The sequence below is a fragment of the Chiloscyllium plagiosum genome, chromosome 40, assembly GCF_004010195.1.
Source record: "Chiloscyllium plagiosum isolate BGI_BamShark_2017 chromosome 40, ASM401019v2, whole genome shotgun sequence".
Classification (NCBI taxonomy): Eukaryota; Metazoa; Chordata; class Chondrichthyes; order Orectolobiformes; family Hemiscylliidae; genus Chiloscyllium; species Chiloscyllium plagiosum.
The window spans coordinates 2,740,969-2,758,789 of record NC_057749.1 but is presented as its reverse complement, the minus strand read 5'-3'; the positions used below and the strand labels follow the sequence as shown (position 1 = coordinate 2,758,789).

At 41.0% G+C, this 17,821-nt stretch overlaps 1 protein-coding gene across 1 annotated transcript in view; it reads right to left on the bottom strand.

The window, feature by feature from the left end:
* Positions 1–17,821, bottom strand: part of LOC122542423 (fibrillin-1-like) — a 598,619-nt gene that overhangs the window by 341,920 nt on the left and 238,878 nt on the right. Inside the window, exons 13-15 of the mRNA XM_043680114.1 lie at positions 13,465–13,590; positions 13,093–13,215; positions 335–457 (exon numbers count right to left, since the gene is read on the bottom strand). Coding sequence (XP_043536049.1) covers positions 335–457; positions 13,093–13,215; positions 13,465–13,590 — 372 coding nt within the window. The remainder of the gene's footprint in view (positions 1–334; positions 458–13,092; positions 13,216–13,464; positions 13,591–17,821) is intronic.

Sequence of the window (17,821 nt, the reverse complement as noted above, 5' to 3'; positions counted from 1 at the left end):
ATAACCAATAATAACCAATTTATTAACTATAGTTAATAACATTGTATTATTATTACTACCTTATATTTGATGTCACATGCATCAAATGAAATTACTTTAGGAGGAAAACCAGTTTTGGTTCTACAGGATGAGACTAATGGTTAACTCCTTGAAAGGAAATTGGAAGCACACAAGTTGAAATTTGAAATAACTTGAAGAAGGAACATTTCAGCTTCCTCTATGCTTATGTAAAGTGAGTTTGAACAATACAAAATATTTTCAATGGTTTTTAAAATACTTTATACATGCTTTTCAAAACCTTGTTTATTGCATATATTTCAATCGATTTTCTTACCAACACAGACTCGTCCATCAAGTCCAATAGCTAGGCCAGGAGGACATTCGCACCTGTAGGAGCCATCTGTGTTCACACACCGCCCATTCATACAAATTCCTGGTGTGTGGCACTCATCAATGTCTATTATAAAAGCAGAACATATACTCATTAAGATAACATAAAAATAATTGAAAATGCATTGCACTAAATAAGCTTAAGTGAATCTTGGTTAAGGGTAAATCGTGATTTATTGCATCTTGAATGTTACACGATGTCTGTACTTGAGAACTCATTACTAGTACAATCTGTAGGCCTTCTTCTAATTCTGTAGCCTAGTGCATAGCAACATTTCCTTAAAGATTAGTTTACAATTAGTCTACACAAAATTCAGCAAGTAGAAATCTAGTTTTGACACTAATATTTGAATAAGTTTCCACAATTGACATATGTCACTCATTGTCCTAAGGAAGGATATGACATGTACAGACATATGTATGTGAAAAGGTATTTTACATATAAAATGAATTTTAAGGATTCTGTCATCATTTAACAGATTTGCATTCAGCAAAGGGGCAAAATATTCACTTGTCTAATTGGTGCTGTCTCATATGTAATGTTAAATCCAATACTGACCTTCAGTTTCAATTGCAAATGTTACATATGAAGTCACTTCCGGAGGGGTGGATGAAGTCAATCATTTTGTTGGCGGTACACTTGCTCAACCATGACTTGATTTTGTTTCCAAATATGGAGATCATTTGATGGTAGCAATTCCTCTATTTGAATCTGCCTAGGGTTGCTTTATTCTCCTGTTTGGTGGGGTCTAACTTAAATGTTCCTGCATTTTCTTAGCTAACGATCTTGCTCTGCAGCAAATGTGTAAGGGAACCATGACAGAATGGAGTGCCTGAGTCAAACTAGGTTCAATACAGAGCTAACCACAGCAGCGCAATCTGTCAACTCATGAGATGGAAAGCAGCCAAAAAGGGGTCAAATGTGCATATTCTTGCTGTTAGATGGGCGGTATCTTCCATGAAATTTGGTGTTAGGAGTTTTGTCCTGCCATTCAATGGTTTGGAACCATTGATCCTCAGGAACAAAACTGGAATGTACATATCGCTTTGAGACACTAGTAGGTTGTCTACATCTTACAGCCATATAAAAGATGTTTTGAGATCCAATTTTTAGTAGACTTGAAACAACTTCATACTCTTTTCAAAGCCTGTGGGTTAGCCAGCTAAATGAGCAGCTTGCTTTTGCCAGGCAATGGGCAGTTTCATTAGTCCACAAGGTGGTATTTTTGGAGAAAATACTCCTAAAAAAGCAGAATCTCGTATTGAGTTGATGGTATTTAGTTGATTGAGATGAATGGGGTCTCAGAGATTGTGGCCAGGGGAAGGTTGGTCCAAGACCTCTGTTGTTTTCAGAATTATTGCAAGGTTGTAGTTGGGTAAAGCAGCCAACAAATAGTTTGCCATCCATGGAATGTGTTATCACAACAATCATGGCAAACGAGAGTTCACTTTGTAACTGTTATAACCATTGTGCAAGCCTGTGAAAATTGAAGAGGTTGCCAATTACACTGAAAGTGTATGCCAACATCAGGATCTTTAAATAAATACAAGAGCATTGGGAAAAAGATGACAAACAAAACTAGAGCCATTACAGAGTCTTTCCTGGTGCTAGTGTTGTCAGGAAAAACATCTAATAAGGCATCACTCTGCCCATCATGCAGTTATGAAATGATATGGTCCCGATTACCCTTTCAGATTAGTTATTTCTGCACAGTACTTTCCAAAGGCCATCATGAAGTCAATAAACACAAAGCAGATGTCCTTCTTCTGTTTGCAAAACCAATCTTAAGTGTGATAAACTGCAAAGATCATAGTGACTGTTCTTTGTGCACGAGAAAAACTACACAATGTCATTCTGGGCATATCAAATCTGTAAAGTGAGTGATAAACCTACAAACTTATTTTCTGCTATGAAGAGAAGTAAAATGCCACAATAATTGTCAAAGATGGACTTGATTCCCTTCCTTTCGTGTTTTATAGGTGAGTATGGAAATTTCACTGTAAACTTGTACCACAATGCCTGATTCCAGATTAAGCAGAGAAGTTTCATAACCATGGCGAGTTCCTTTACACTTGAATACTTCAGGTGGAATGCTGTCAAGTTGCTTTTTGTTCTTACTGACTTACTGATTTGACAGGAAACAATAGCAAATTCATCCAGCACTTGATGCAGAATTGATTCAATAGTGTCATCACTCCCTGTGGATCACTGGTTCAGGGGATTATTAAAGTGCTCCGCTAAACAAAACTGAATATCATTGTTTGGAGCTGCTTGCCATCTACTGAGAGGGTAGGTGTTGTGGTTGGTTTGGAACCATAGGCAGATCACAGAACATTGTTTTTACCTAGTTGATTTTAACCCTACTGTGAATCATGTTGCAAGGATGCCTGCCTTGAAGAAGTTTTCCTCCTCTCTCTACAAGAATCTCAAGGAGTCCCTCTCCCACTGTAACTTCCAGGTCATTTCCTCTGCCCTGAAGCTCTTCAACCATGTCCTGAAACAAACTCGCTACCACAGCCACATTTGCTTCCTCAGTGCCTGCCTCTGTACAACCCCAGGGCATCAATGTGGACTTCAACAGTTTCCTCATTTCCCCTTCCCTCACCTCACCCCAGTTCCAAACTTCCAGCTCAGCACTGTCCCCATGACTTGTCCTATCTATCTTCTTTTCCACCTATCCACTCCACCCTCCTCCCTGACCTATCACCTTCATCCTCTCCCCCACTCACCTATTGTACTCTATGCTACTTTCTCTCCACCCCCACCCTCCTCAAGCTTATCTCTCCACCCTTCAGGCTCTCTGCCTTTATTCCTAATGAAGGGCTTTTGCCCGAAACGTCGATTTTACTGCTCCTCGGATGCTGCCTGAACTGCTGTGCTCTTCCAGCACCACTAATCCAGAATCTGGTTTCCAGCATCTGCAGTCATTGTTTTTATCTAGATCACAGAACTTGACAGACAGCCTTCAGGTCTTGCTTTGTGGCAGTTTCTGAACCCTTGTTCACTCACCATTAGTTCTTCATTGCACTTAGATGATCTTCAGCAAGTGCTTTGCTTGATGGCATTTGATTTTTTTTCTACCTGGTGATTACTTTGTCTATCCGATATATAGAATCTATGTAGAACATAGGATGGTACAGCACAGGAATAGGTCCTTCAACCCACAATGTTGTGACAAACATGACGTCAAATTAAACTAATCCCTACTGCCTGCCCATGGTCCATATCACTCCATTCTTTACTTATTCATGTGCACTTCTAAAACCCCCTTAAATGCCACTATTGTAACTACCTCCACCACCACTTTTGGCAGTGTGTTCCAGACACCTACCACTCTGTGTCAAAAACTTGCCCCTCACATCTCCTTTGAACTTTCCTCCTCTCAACTTAAATGCATGTCCTCTAGTATTAAGACATTTCAACTCTGGGAAAAAGATTCTGACCGTCAATGCTATCAATGCCTCTCAGAATTTTATGACCTATCAGGTGTCCCCTCAGCCTCCGCTGCTCCAGAGAAAACAACCTTAGTTTGTCCAGCCCCTCCTCATAGCTCCTACCCTCTAATCCAGGCAGCATCCTGGTAAAGCTCTTCTGCACCCTCTCCAAAACCTCCACATGCTTCCCGTAATGTGGTGCCCACAACTGAATGCAATACTCTAAGCGAGGCCTAGCCAAAGTTTTATAAGGCTGCGACATGACGTCCTGACTCAATGCCCTTAACAATAAAGGCCTCCAATGAAATGATATTTTTCCTTAAATAAGGGGATTAAAACTGCTTCAGATATGTTCTCAGCAGCACCTTGTGCAGTTGCAATAAGACTTCCCTATTCTTAGACTCCAAAACCCTTGAAATAAGTGCCAACATTCCATTAGTTCTCCTGACTACCTGCTGCATCAGTGTGCTGGCTTTTTTTGTTGTTTTTAAACAAATATCCCCAAGTCCCTTTGTGTTGCATCTTTTTGAATTTTTTCTCCATTTAAGTAATATTTTGTTCATTAGTTTGTCTAATACCACTTCAGTGATGGTGATGGCATACACTCCACAGATGCTGCCTGACCTGCTGTGTTTCTCCAACAACTTCTGCTTTTATTTGTTTCAGATCAAAAACGTTTAAATCTAGGGTGCGTCCATGTTGATGCTACGCTTTGAGAGAAGCTGCTATTGCAGTTTAATTGACCAATCGCAATGACACTACATTGCCCTCCATGTGTGATAGCCTGCATCAACATAAGAACAAAGGACAAAGAAAATTTACAGCCCAGGAACAGGCCCTTCAGCCCTCCAAGCCTGAGCCAATCCAAATCCACTGTCTAAACCTGTCGTCCAATTCCTAAGCATCTGTATCCCTCTGCTTCCCACCTACTCCTGCATCTGTCCAGACGCATCTTAAATGAATCTACCGGGCCTGCCTCTACCGGCAACGCTTTCCAGGCACCTACTACTCTCTGTGTAAAATACTTGCAGTGTGTATCCCCTTACACTTTTCATCTCTCACCTTGAAAGCGTGATCTCTCATTATTGAATCCTTCACCCTGGGAAAAAGCTTATCTCTATCTATACCCTTCATGATTTTGTAGACCTCAATCAGGTCCCCCTTAATCTCCTTTTCTCTAATGAAAACAAACCTAACCTACTCAACCTCTCTTCATAACTAGCACCTTCCATCCCAGGCAACATCCTCGTAAACCTTCTCTGCACCCTCTCCAAAGCGTCCACGTCCTATTGGTAATGTGGCGACCAGAACTGTACACAGTACTCTAAATGCGGTCGAATCAACATCGTGTACAATTTTAACATGACCTGCCAACTTTTATACTCAATACCCCGTCCGATGAAGGGAAGCATACCATATACCTTCTTGACCAGTCTATCCAACTGTGCAGCAACCTTCAGGGTACAATGGACCTGAACTCCCAGATCTCTCTGCTCATCAACTTTTCCCAAGGCTCTTCCGTTTACGGTATAATTCGCTCTAGAATTAGACTTCCCAAAATGCATCACCTCACATTTGCCTGGACATGAACATGAAATCAGCAAGGATGATGAGCTTGCTGTGGCATTACTTTGATGGTCTTGCTGAAATTAACATAGAATGCTTCTTTAACTTTACTTGGAGTATCACTGCTGGTGCAGAGGCATTGATATATAATGCAGACTGGCTTCAAGCAAGACTTCATCAAGGTACCATGTGTCAAATTGCAAAGTGCGTTGAGTTTGTATGCTAACTCAGATTGAACAAAAACGCCTCAACATGACTATCGAGGCCAACTCTTGGAAGTGCCAAAACAGTGGAATGCATACTTCAAGAGGAATTTAATATCAATTTCAGAGGCATGGTTAGGGGCTAGGAGAAGAAGTTAATCAGGCATGAGGGGTGCAGGTGGATGATAGGTCTCCGGGGTTGAGATTTCCACGATCTCCATGTCCTTGGTCCAAAGGAAGGCATATGTGCAGCTTACTAAGGCATCAGAGAGACAGTGAATTCAGCAGAAGAGGCAACATAGGTTCCTTGACTACTGTATTAATATTGTACCTTGCCAGCAATCAAGCTATGATGTTTGGTCCATACTTGTCTGACCGTCCATTAACTGTACATCATCATAGTTATTCTTGAAGTTTGAATTTTCTTTATGTCTCTACCGCAGTGAACCAGTGACCTGGTTTTATGTAGAGACAAAGAGCCACTTGGCCCATGAGTCTGCTCTACCATTCAGTGAAATCATGGCAAATCTGATTATTCTTAATTTCACATTTCCGCCTCTTCTCCATAAGTATGATTCTGTCAAAACCCCTAAGAATGCTGTATTTCAATAAGGTCTTCTCTCATTCTTCTAAACTCCAAAAGAGTACAGACTGAATCTACTCAACCTCACTGCATAATAAAATCCCTCCATATCTTGGACTAACTTTGTGAACCTTCTCTAGACTGCCTCCAATCACTAGATTAGGGAACAAAACCTGTTGGCAGTATTGTATTGTGATCTAACGAGCAAAGTTTCCCTATTTTATTACTTCATTCCCTTTTAAATAAGGGCCAATATTTCCCTTTGCCTTCCCTATTACCTGCGGAACTTGGATGTTAGCTTTTATGATACATTTATGAGGACATCCAAATTTCTCGGGGCTGCAGCATTCTGTAGTCTTTCTCCATTTAAATAATATTAGCTCCTCTATTCTTATTGCCAAAGTGTATAACCTCACTTGCTTAATCTGTTTTTGTGCCATCTGCAAAACTGGTTACAATATATTCACTTTCCTCAATGTCAGTAATATATTTTATAAATAACTGCAGCTCCAGCACTGATCCATGTGGTACTCCAATAATTATAGGTTGCCATCTTGAAAATATTCAATCTCTGTCTTCTACTAGTTACCCCAACTCTCTGTCTTCTATCAGTTTCTATCCATACTAATATTCTACCTCCAACATCAAGGACTCTTGTCTTATTAAGTAGCCTAATATGCAGTACCTTGTTGAGCAGGCAGATGGAAAGGCATGCTCCTTTTCCTTTTTCCTAAATTGGGCACAGCAGTGCTGAATCTGAAATCAGTTGCTCTGACAGCCCAGGAGAATATGAGTTGGAGAACTACCATTACTTTGAGACCACGTGTACACAGATTAATGACTGAAGGCTGCCAGTGGAGTTCTATATTTGTCCCCATCGCTAGCTTGCACCAGTGTTTGCTAGTGTGATGTGTTGTTTGATTTGCAGAACAACCTACACAATTGAGTACATATATGTTGGGTCAGTTTTTATGAAACACTTTAATTTTGGAGATTTTCTTCTAAAAAATCTGCTAAAAAAGCTTGAGAGCCTAACGTACCTTACAACACTATCAACGAGGCTGGGAGAGTTGCGGAGGCAGGATGTGGTGATTATGCGACAGGTAGGACAGTTAATATTTTCTTCATCATAAAAAATACTATATAGTCAGTGTCTCAAATAGCTTCTCCTCAATGAATTCATATTGTGTGGTTTCAAGTGTTAACTCCTGTTTAAAACTGTGAGCAGAGTCTGGCATTTCCAACGAGATAGTTCCTGGTAGGTGGGAGGTGTCATCTGAACCACTTATTCAGGCAAGTATTCTGTCACACTCCCCACTTGTTTCATGTAAACAGTGGATACACTTTGAAGAGTCAGGTGAGTTAGTTGCTGCAATGTTCCTGGCCCCTGACCTGCTCTTCTAGCCATTATATTTATATGATGAGTCTAGTTCAATTTCGCACTGAAGGAGTGCAATATATTTCTAAGTCATGATAGTGTGCAACTATGACGAGAACATGGACGTGGTGGTGTTCACATGTAACTATTGCCCTTGTCCTTCTAAATGGTGGTAAATGATGAATGGTTTCAAAGGTGCAACCTAAGGAGCATTGGTGAATTTCTGTCGTGCATACAGCATCAACGTTGGAGTGAATATGTATACCATGCCAATCAAGTGGGCTTTTTTACTGGTTTACAGCAATGTTCTTGAGTACTACTGGAGTCACACTCATCAGGCAAGTAGGGGATATTCTACCATACACCTGATTTGTGCCTTGATATGGTGGAGAGATTTTGGAGAATCAGGAGATAAATTACTCACTACAGAACTCTTAGTTTCTGATCAGTTTTTGCAGCCACGCTACTTATATAGGCTAATCCAATATACTTTCTGCTCAATAGTAGGTCCACAATTATTAATGGGAGATTCAGCCATGGTAATGCCATCTAATGTGGGAGTTTTCTTTAAAAAATTCATTTTTAGGATGTTAGTGTTGCTGGATGGGCCTGTATTTATTGTCCATAGCTAGTTGCCCTTGAGAAGGTGGTAGTGAGTTACCTTCTTAAACTACTGCAATCCATGTGCTTTTCTAAACACACTCTGCTAATAAATGGAGGAGATTCCTCCATTTTAACCCAACGACACTGAAGAAATAGTGACATATTTCCTAGACAGGATGGTGTGTGGCTGGGAGGGAAGCCTGAAGTGAGGTTCCCATGGATCTGCTGCTCTTGTCCTTCTATATGGTAATATTTCTGGGTTTAAAATGTAGTGCCTCAGCAACTTGTCAACTCCAAACCCAGACACGATCAAGGTCTTGCTGCATTTGGACACAGGCTGCTTCAGTATCTAAGGAGTCACAAATATGTACTGATCATTTGTGTAAACATCAGCAAACATTCCCACTTTGACTTAATAACTGAGGGAAGATCATTGATGGAAACATCTGAAGATGGCTGAGTCAAAGACACTAACCTGAGGTGCTGAGGTGACTGACCTCCAACAACCACAGTCATCTTCCTTTGTGCCGCGTATGACTCCAATTATCATAGTGATAATCTGATTCCCATTGACTCCAGTTTTGCTAAGACCCCTTGATGCCAGACTGAGTCAAATGCAGCCGTGATGTTACTTCACCTGTAGAATTCAGCTCCTTTGAACATGCTTAGACTAATGTTGTAATGATGTCAGTAGCTGACTGGCCCAGCTGAAATTCGCTGAGCAAGTGCTAATTGATAGCACTTGTGACGACACTTTCCATCACTTCACTGATGATTGAGAGTAGACTGGTAGGGCAGTAATTGTCAGGGTTGAATTTGTACTTTTTTTTAAGTATAGGACTGTGGCTGGACGGTCCTATGATGGATTTACAAAGATTGGACAATAACTGAAGCATGCTGGGAAACCAAGGCAAGCCTTGACCAAAATGACTGTGCTAATAAACATGTTGCAGAATCTAGATAGGCTGCAGCTACCTACAGACAGTATATAATCAATCCATAATTCAGTAGATGCCAGTATTGAAGCTGTACTGGGACAGTGGCTACGGCATGGGAAGTTGTGGAGTACAAGTCTTTAATATTACTGCCAGAATACTGTCAGAGCCTATAGCCTTTGCACTTGCAGCCTCCAAACATTTGTTATACCACGTGGAGTGAATCAAATTGGCTGAAGAATGCTACCTATGATGCTTGGGACCTCTGGAGGAGACTGAGATATATTAACCACTGAGCACTTCATGCTGAAGATCATTGTGAATACTTCAGCCTTATTTTTTAAACTGATGTACTGGACTTATTGAGATGGGGATGTTTGAGGAGAAACCCCCTTCAGTGAGTTGTCCACCACCATTCACAACTGAATGTGGCAGGTATGCAGAGCTCAGATCTGATCCATTGGTTGTGGAATCATTTAGCTCTTTTATCACTTGCTGATTAGGCTGTTGGCACACAATTAGTCCTGCTTTGTAGCTTCACCAGCTTGACACCTCATCTTTTGGCATGTCTGGTGCCCTTCCTGGCATGACCTCCTGCACTCTCCATTGAACCAGGGTTGATGGTAATGGTAGATTGGAGCATTGGCCAGGCCACAAAGTTACAAATTGTATTGGAGTACAAATTGGCTGTGATGATGGCCCACAGTGCCTCAAGGGTGACCAGTCTCAAGTTGCTCGATCGATTTGATGTCTATCTTACTTAGTACGTTGCTAGTGCCACACCACACAACGGTGGATATTCTTAGTATGAAGATGAGACTTTGTCTCCACAATGACTGTTTGGTGATCATTCTTACAAACACTGTCACGATCAGATACTCTGGCAGACAGACTGGTGAGAATAAGGGCGAATATACTTTTCCCTCCTATTGTTTCCCTCACTACCTGCCACAGATACAGTCGAGCAGCTAGCTCATTTAGTAGTGATATTGCTGAGCCACTTTCAATGATGGGCAGTGAAGTCCCCAACCCAGGCTACATTTTCTGCTCATATCACACTCAGTCATAAAGTCATATAGCTGTACAGCATTGGTCTAACACATCCATGCCGGCCAATCCTTCCTCAAAGTGTTGTTTAATATGAAGAAGCACTGATTCATCAGCTGAGGGGTGGGGTAAGACACAGTAATCAGCAGGAGGTTTCCTTGCCCATGTTTAACCTGATGCCGACAAGACCTCTTAAGTTCTGGAGTCAACATTGAAGATTCTGAAAACAGCTCTCATCCGACTGTATACCACTGTGCTGTACTACTGGTTCTAAAAGTTATTATTCCATGAGTATTAAGTATGTCAGGCTGTTGCTTGATCTGTGGGACAGCTCTCCCAATTTAGGCATTAGCACCCCCCCCCCCTCCCACAAACGTTAGCAATGGAGAACTTTAATAGAGCTGTGTTTGCTGCTATCATATTTGATGGCTTCATCAATGCAAGGATGTTTTGTTTGGTTTCGTTCCTTTCTTTTGTTTCTAGTGGTTGAGATAACTGAATGGTTTTCTAGGCCATTTCAGAGGGCAGTTAAAAATCAGCCATTTTGTCGTAGGTCTGAGCCAGTCAAAGTAAGATGGCAATTTCTTACTCTAAAGAGAAAATTGTGGTAAATGCTACTTTTGAGAACAAAGATACACAGAGGTGCCACTATTTGAGAAAGGTGGTAAGCACAAGCCAGGGAACCACAGACCAGTGAGCCTGACCTCAGTGGTGGGCAAGGTGTTGGAGAGAATCCTGAGGGACAGGATGTACATGTATTTGGAAAGGCAAGGATTGATTCGGATAGTCAACATGGCTTTGTGCGTGGGAAATCATGTCCCACAAACTTGATTGAGCATTTTGAAGAAGCAACAAAGAGATTGATGAGGGCAGAGAGATAGATGTGATCTATAAAGATGTGAGGAAGGTGTTCGACAAGGTTCCCCACAGGAGACTGGTTAGGAAGGTTAGATTTCATGGAATATAGGGAGAACTAGACATTTGGATACAGAACTGGCTTCAAGGTAGAAGACAGAGGGCTGTGGAGGAGGGTTGTATTTCAGATTGGAGGCCTGTGACCAGTGGAGCTCCACAAGGATTGCTCCTGGGTCCACTACTTTTCGTCATTTATATAAATAATTTGGATGTGAGCTTAAGAGGTATAGTTAGTAAGTTTGCTGATGACAGCAAAATTGGAGGTGTAGTGGACAGTGAAGAAGGTTACCTCAGATTACAATGGGATCTTGATCAGATGGGCCAATGGGCTGAGGAGTGGCAGATGGAGTTTAATTTAGATAAATGTGAGGTGCTGCATTTTGGGAAAGCAAACCTTATCAGGACTTATACACTTAATGGTAACTAGGGAATGTTGCTGAACAAAGAGACCTTGGAGTGCAGGTTCATAGCTCCTTGAAAGTGGAGTCGCAGGTAGATAGAATAGTGAAGAAGGCGTTTGGTATGCTTTCCTTTATTGGACAGAGCATTGAGTACAGGAGTTGGGAGGTCATGTTGGAAGGATGTTGTGAAACTTGAAGGGTTTCAGAAAAGATTTACAAGGATTGGAGTCGCAGGTAGGTAGGATAGTGAAGAAGGCGTTTGGTATGCTTTCCTTTATTGGACAGAGCATTGAGTACAGGAGTTGGGAGGTCATGTTGGAAGGATGTTGTGAAACTTGAAGGGTTTCAGAAAAGATTTACAAGGATGTTGCCAGGGTTGGAGGATTTGAGCTACAGGGAGAGGCTGAATAGTCTGGGGCTGTTTTCCCTGGAACATCGGAGGCTGAGGGGTGACCTTATAGAGGTTTATAAAATCATGAGGGACATGGATAGGGTAAATAGACAAAGTCTTTTCCCTTGGCTGGGGGAATCCAGAACTAGAGGATAAAGGGAGAGAGGGGAAAGATATAAAAGAGACCTAAGGGGCAACCTTTTCATGCAGTGGGTGGTGCGTGTGTGGAATAGGCTGCCAGAGGAATTGGTGGAGGCTCGTACAATGGCAACAGTTAAAAGGCATCTGGATGGGTATATGAATAGGAAGGGTTTGGAGGGATATGGGCCAGGTGCTGGCAGGTGGGACTAGACTGGGTTGGGATATCTGGTCAGCATGTATGAGTAGGACCGAAGGGTCTCTTTCTGTGCTGTATATCTCTATGACTCTATGAGGTATTCCCCAATATTCAGGACTAGGACTGCAGATTGTTTTTTTAAAATAGGTGGCGGAATTTAAACAATGGGTCACTTCCCTCTGGGCGCTTTGGTGGTTACATAACGGGGAAATTGGTGGAGTGGGGTGATGTGGTGAGTATGGATTAAAACAAATGCAAAGTTATGACATACCTTGCTATGATTATCTGTTTTGTTTATTCTAAACATAAAAAATTGTGCTTTATTGTAAAATGTGAAACTATATGCTGTGGTTCTGTTGACCATTTGCTTGGAATCTTTTTGCTTACTTTTTTTCAGTTAATGTCATCAGTACCTAACAAGATCAGAACTGCAGATAAGTGAAGATGATTGCAATTGACTACAAAAGAACAAAGGTAGTCAATAGAGTTGGCTGACACATGGCAGACGGAATTTAACATAGAGAAGTGTGAAGTGAGGCATCTTAGCAGAAGATAGAGAAAAACAATGTAGACATAATGGCACAGTTCTAAAGAGCAGATGTCCCGATCATGCAGATGGTATAATTTGTTTTTACGCAGCAAGTGATAACTTCTGTATGAGATAGCAAGAAGAAATGACATTATTTCAAACAGAAATTGTATGAGCATTTGAAGGGAATCCATTTGAAGGTTTCAGGGATACAGAATGGAAATCAGACTAATTGGATTGTGTTGCAGGCAGACAGTGTGGACTCAATGAGCTAAACGGATATTTACTGGCACAGGGCTGAATGGCCTCTTTCCCAGCTGTAACCATTATATGTCCAATGACTTTTTAAAATGCAGCTAATTTCTAATAACAAATTTACCAATGCATACGCGTCCATGAGAAGCTAACTCAAAGCCAGGTTTGCAGATGCACTTGAAGCTGCCATCTTCATTGATGCACATTCCATTCATACACATGTTTTTCTGGGAACATTCATCCTGGTCTGAAATAGAATTTTACAGTAATAAATTGCATAAATATCAAAACCCATTTTATACCTCAGCATTTATTTTTATCTAAACATTGCCAATGGACAACAGTTTAATAGATAATTAAACAAAAATGTCTTAATTTATAAATTTATAAAGACAAGTTTTAAAAATGCAGACAATATTAACAGAAGAAAAAAACTTAAAGTTCACAAGCAAATGTTCATTGATATGACTTTATTGTGTTCAAATGTTTTACGTACCCATGCAATTTTTACCATCTGGTGTCAGCTGAAATCCAGCATTACAAATACACTGGAAACTGCCTTCTGTATTCACACAACGTCCATATTTACAGATTTGACCATTCTGAACACACTCGTCAATATCTGAAAAACATCAGAATCCACTGACATTAAATAATTATTTTATTGCTTTGAAAAAAGTTAATTTCTTATTTCAAGATGTATCAACCAAATATGAAATGGAGAAGATGATGACCAAAACTCCTGCAATGAAGGTTCAAGGCTGAGGCAACAGAAGTACAAAAGAATTGAGTCAAAAGGTGGCCACAATGAGGTGTCCAGGATCGTGAAAAAGAAAAAGAGCTGACGAAGATTTGAACCATATAAGACAGATCAAAGATAGTGCAGAGTATAATTTCACAAGTACAGAAGCAATAAAAAAAAGGCTCTCCTAATTTGAAGAGCAGCTGAACAAAGAGTACCGATTTAGAAAATTGGGACAACAGATCAACAGAGAAAAGAATTGTCCTGCTATAACTGACATTGTAAAATAAATACGTTAGAGTGGCTGTGAGCTGAGTGAAGTATAGAAAGGCTCAAGGACTGGATAGGATCTCAATGGAGGCCTGGAAGGTCCTTGGCAACATGGAAACAGAAACCCTGAGTCATCTGTAGTCAAGGTCAGGGAAAGGTTTGCCAGATGAACCAAAAGAAATTATCCTGGTATTAGTTTTTTTAACAGAAGGGAGATGTTCAAGAATGTGGTGAAATTGATGTATTACATCTTCAAGGGGTGGAAACATATGATGGACTCTTGCCTAAGAACAGTCATGGACGCCAGTAATAGGCAGTTCGGCTTCATGCCTGGAAGGATCACACTGCCATTAGATATTATAAGGGACAAAGGGACTTATATCTGTCCTTCGTTGATATGGATTTTAAAAAAAATGTTGGATTGTTTACCAAGGAGAAAGATCTGAGAATGCCTGAGAGAGAGAGAGAGAGAGAGAGAGAGAGATAGGCAATTACCAGAGTAGCATGTCTAAGTCAAACCAAAAGTCTGAGCTAAAAGTTAGCATCCACCAAAGCTCAGTTTTCAGCTTGAGTTGGTACTGAAGTCAGACCCACCCTGGCACATACTGTATGTATATATTGTGACAGTCATCACGAAAGTGTGGAAGAGCTACTGGAAAGAGAAAGTTGATGGCAAAATGTCCTTAAAAATAATGGGTTAAAGATGTATGGCAAGCAGTCCATATACCTGCATTGCTCCTTTCTGGACCAACTAAGATGCAATGACACTATGAATGAAATTTAAGCACCTGGGCTTGATTATTTGCCAAGACATAAGCTTGGCATGACAACCACAGTGTGGAATAAACACACTGTTGTGGCTGATCTCCTCTATGATTTAAAATTACCACCTTGCATAAAGGGATGGATTTTCAAGAAGTTGTGTTCGTCTGTGCATTACGTCCCGTGTTATACATGTGCGAACTGGCCCTTGAAGAAAGCAGCAGGTTGGAAGGCTAGATATGGCAGAGATGAGGAATTTGAGGTTATCTGCTACGTTTTGAGAAGGTATAGGGCCTGGAATGACAGCATATGGAAGAAAGTCAAGGTGACAGAAATGTTCAAGGTTGGAAGATTTGAGCTACAAGAAGAGGCTGAATAGGCTGGGGCTGTTTCCTCTGGAGCTTCGGAGGCTGAGGGGTGACCTTACACCCCTCAGAGGTTTATAAAATCATGAGGGGCATGGATAGGGTAAATAGACAAGGTCTTTTCCCTGGGGTGGGGGAGTCCAGAACTAGAGGGCATAGGTTTAGGGTGAGAGGGGAAAAATTTAAAAGGGACTTTTTCACACAGAGGATGGTATGTGGATGGAATGAGCTGCCAGAGGAAGTGGTGGAGGCTGGGTACAATTACAAATTTAAAAGCCATGATGTGGAGGAGTCGCTATTGGACTGGGGTAGACAAAGTTAAAAATCACACAACAGTTTATAAATCAACAGGTTAATTTGAAAGCATGAGCTTTTGGAGTGTTGCTCCTTCATCATTTTGAGCAATTGTCAGTGTCATTTCATTGTAATCATCAGTGGTTGCGAGGAAGTATTGTGCTCAAGTTTTTGAAAGCATCAAGTACAATTACGAGGCTGCTAACTGAATATTATAAATACAATGTAGGAATCAAGGAACAGGAATAGGTTGCTCAGCCTCTTGAACCTGCCCTGCCATTCAATAAGATCATGGCTGATCGAACACTTCAATGCCTTTTACTCACCCTAACTCTGTATCCCACTGGTCATCAGATATATTATCCATCTCTACCTTAAACATACTCAAAGATTGAACTATCACAGTGCCGGTAGAGAACTCCAAAGGTTCACAAAACTCTGAGTAACATCATTTCTCCTCATCTTGGACCTAAGTGGCATCCCCCTTATTTTTAAATTGTGTGGAAACATTTTAACAACACCTATTCCATCTACCGCTTCAAATATTTTATAGGTTTCATTGAGATATGTTTTCATTCTTTGAAACTTTAGAGAATGAAGGCCCAGTTTTCCCAATCTCCCTTCAGAGGACAGATCAAGCATCCCAAGAACAAGTCTGCGGCACCTTCATTACAATCTCTCTATGGCAATAATAGTTTTCTAAAAGGGAACCAAATCTGCACACAATATTCTAGGTATGGTCTAACCAAGATCTTATGCATTTGAAACAACACTTCACTATTCCTGTACTCAAATCCTCTTGCAAAAAAATCCAATATTTCATTAGTCTTCCTAAAAGCAATCTGCAACCTACATATTAGACTTACTGACAAGGACATCTAGGCCCCTTCGTATATCTACACTTCCCAAACATTTACTATTTAAGAAATATGCTGCACATCTGCAGCTCCTACCAAAGCAGATAACCTCAACCTTTTCTATATTATATTCCATTTGCCATTTCACTATGCATGTCCAAATCCTCATCAAGACTCCTCAATAATATGACAGCATTACTAAGTATTTATTTATTAAAAATTAGATTACTTCTGAGTAGAAAAGTTATCATTCTAGTCAGCTTGCCTATTAAATTTGCTGCTTTTCCATTTAGATGTCATTATCATTCATAAACTTCGACAATAGTGACTTCCTTCAAATGTCAGAGACTTTTGGCTGAATCTTAAAGTTTCTGGAAAATCGCAATTTCTGTCAAGTATTTCAGCGGCCCCTTTTCTTGCCTCAAGGCCTATCAAGTTTTAGAACATAGAACATTACAGCATAGTACAGGCCCTGTGAAATCAATCTGAAGCCCGCCTAACCTACACTATTCCATTATCATCCACATGTTTACCCAATGACCATTAAAATGCCCTTAAAGTTGGCAAGTCTATGACTGTTGCAGGCAGGGTGTTCCACGCCCCTAATGCTCTGAGTGAAGAAACTACCTCTGGCATCTGTCCTATATCTATCACCCCTCAATTTAAAGTTATGCCCCTCGTGCTAGCCATCACCATCACTGAAAAAGGCTTTCACTGTCCACCCTATCTAATCCTCTGATCATCTTGTATGTTTCTATTAAGTCACCTCTCAACCTTCTTCTCTCTAATGAAAAAAGCATCAAGTGCCTCAGCCTTTTCTCATAAGACCTTGCCTCCATATCAGGCAACATCCTGGTAAATCCCCTCTGCACCCTTTCCAATGCTTCCACGTTCTTCCTATAATGCGGCAACCAGACGTGTTCTCAATACTCCAAGTGGGCACACACCAGAGTTTTGTACAGCCATGATCTCATGGCTCCGAAACTCAATCCCTCTACCAACAAAAGCTAACACACCATACGCCTTCTGAACAATCCTATCAACCTGGGTGGCAACTTTCAGGAATCTATGTACATGGACACCAAGATCTCTCTGCTCCTCCACATTACCAAGAATCTTACCATTGGCCCAATACTCTGTATTCCTGTTACTCCTTCCAAAGTGAATCACCTCACACTTTTCTGCATTAAACGCCAATTGCCACTACTCAGCCTAGCTCTGCAGTTTGGTAAAAACAATGACTGCAGATGCTGGAAACCAGATTCTGGATTAGAGGTGCTGGAAATGCACAGCAGTTCAGGCAGCATCCAAGGAACAGTAAAATTGACGTTTCGGGCAAAATCCCTTCATCAGGAATACAGGCAGAGTGAAGGGTGGAGAGATAAATGAGAGGAGGGTGGGGGTGGGGAAAAGTAGCATAGAGTACAATAGGTGAATGGGTGAGGGAATGAAGGTGATAGGTCAGTGGGGAGGGTGGATTGAATAGGTGGAAAAGAAGATAGGCAGGTAGGACATGACTGGATGCCTCCTAGCAGAGCGCTTTAGGGAACATCGCTGGGACAC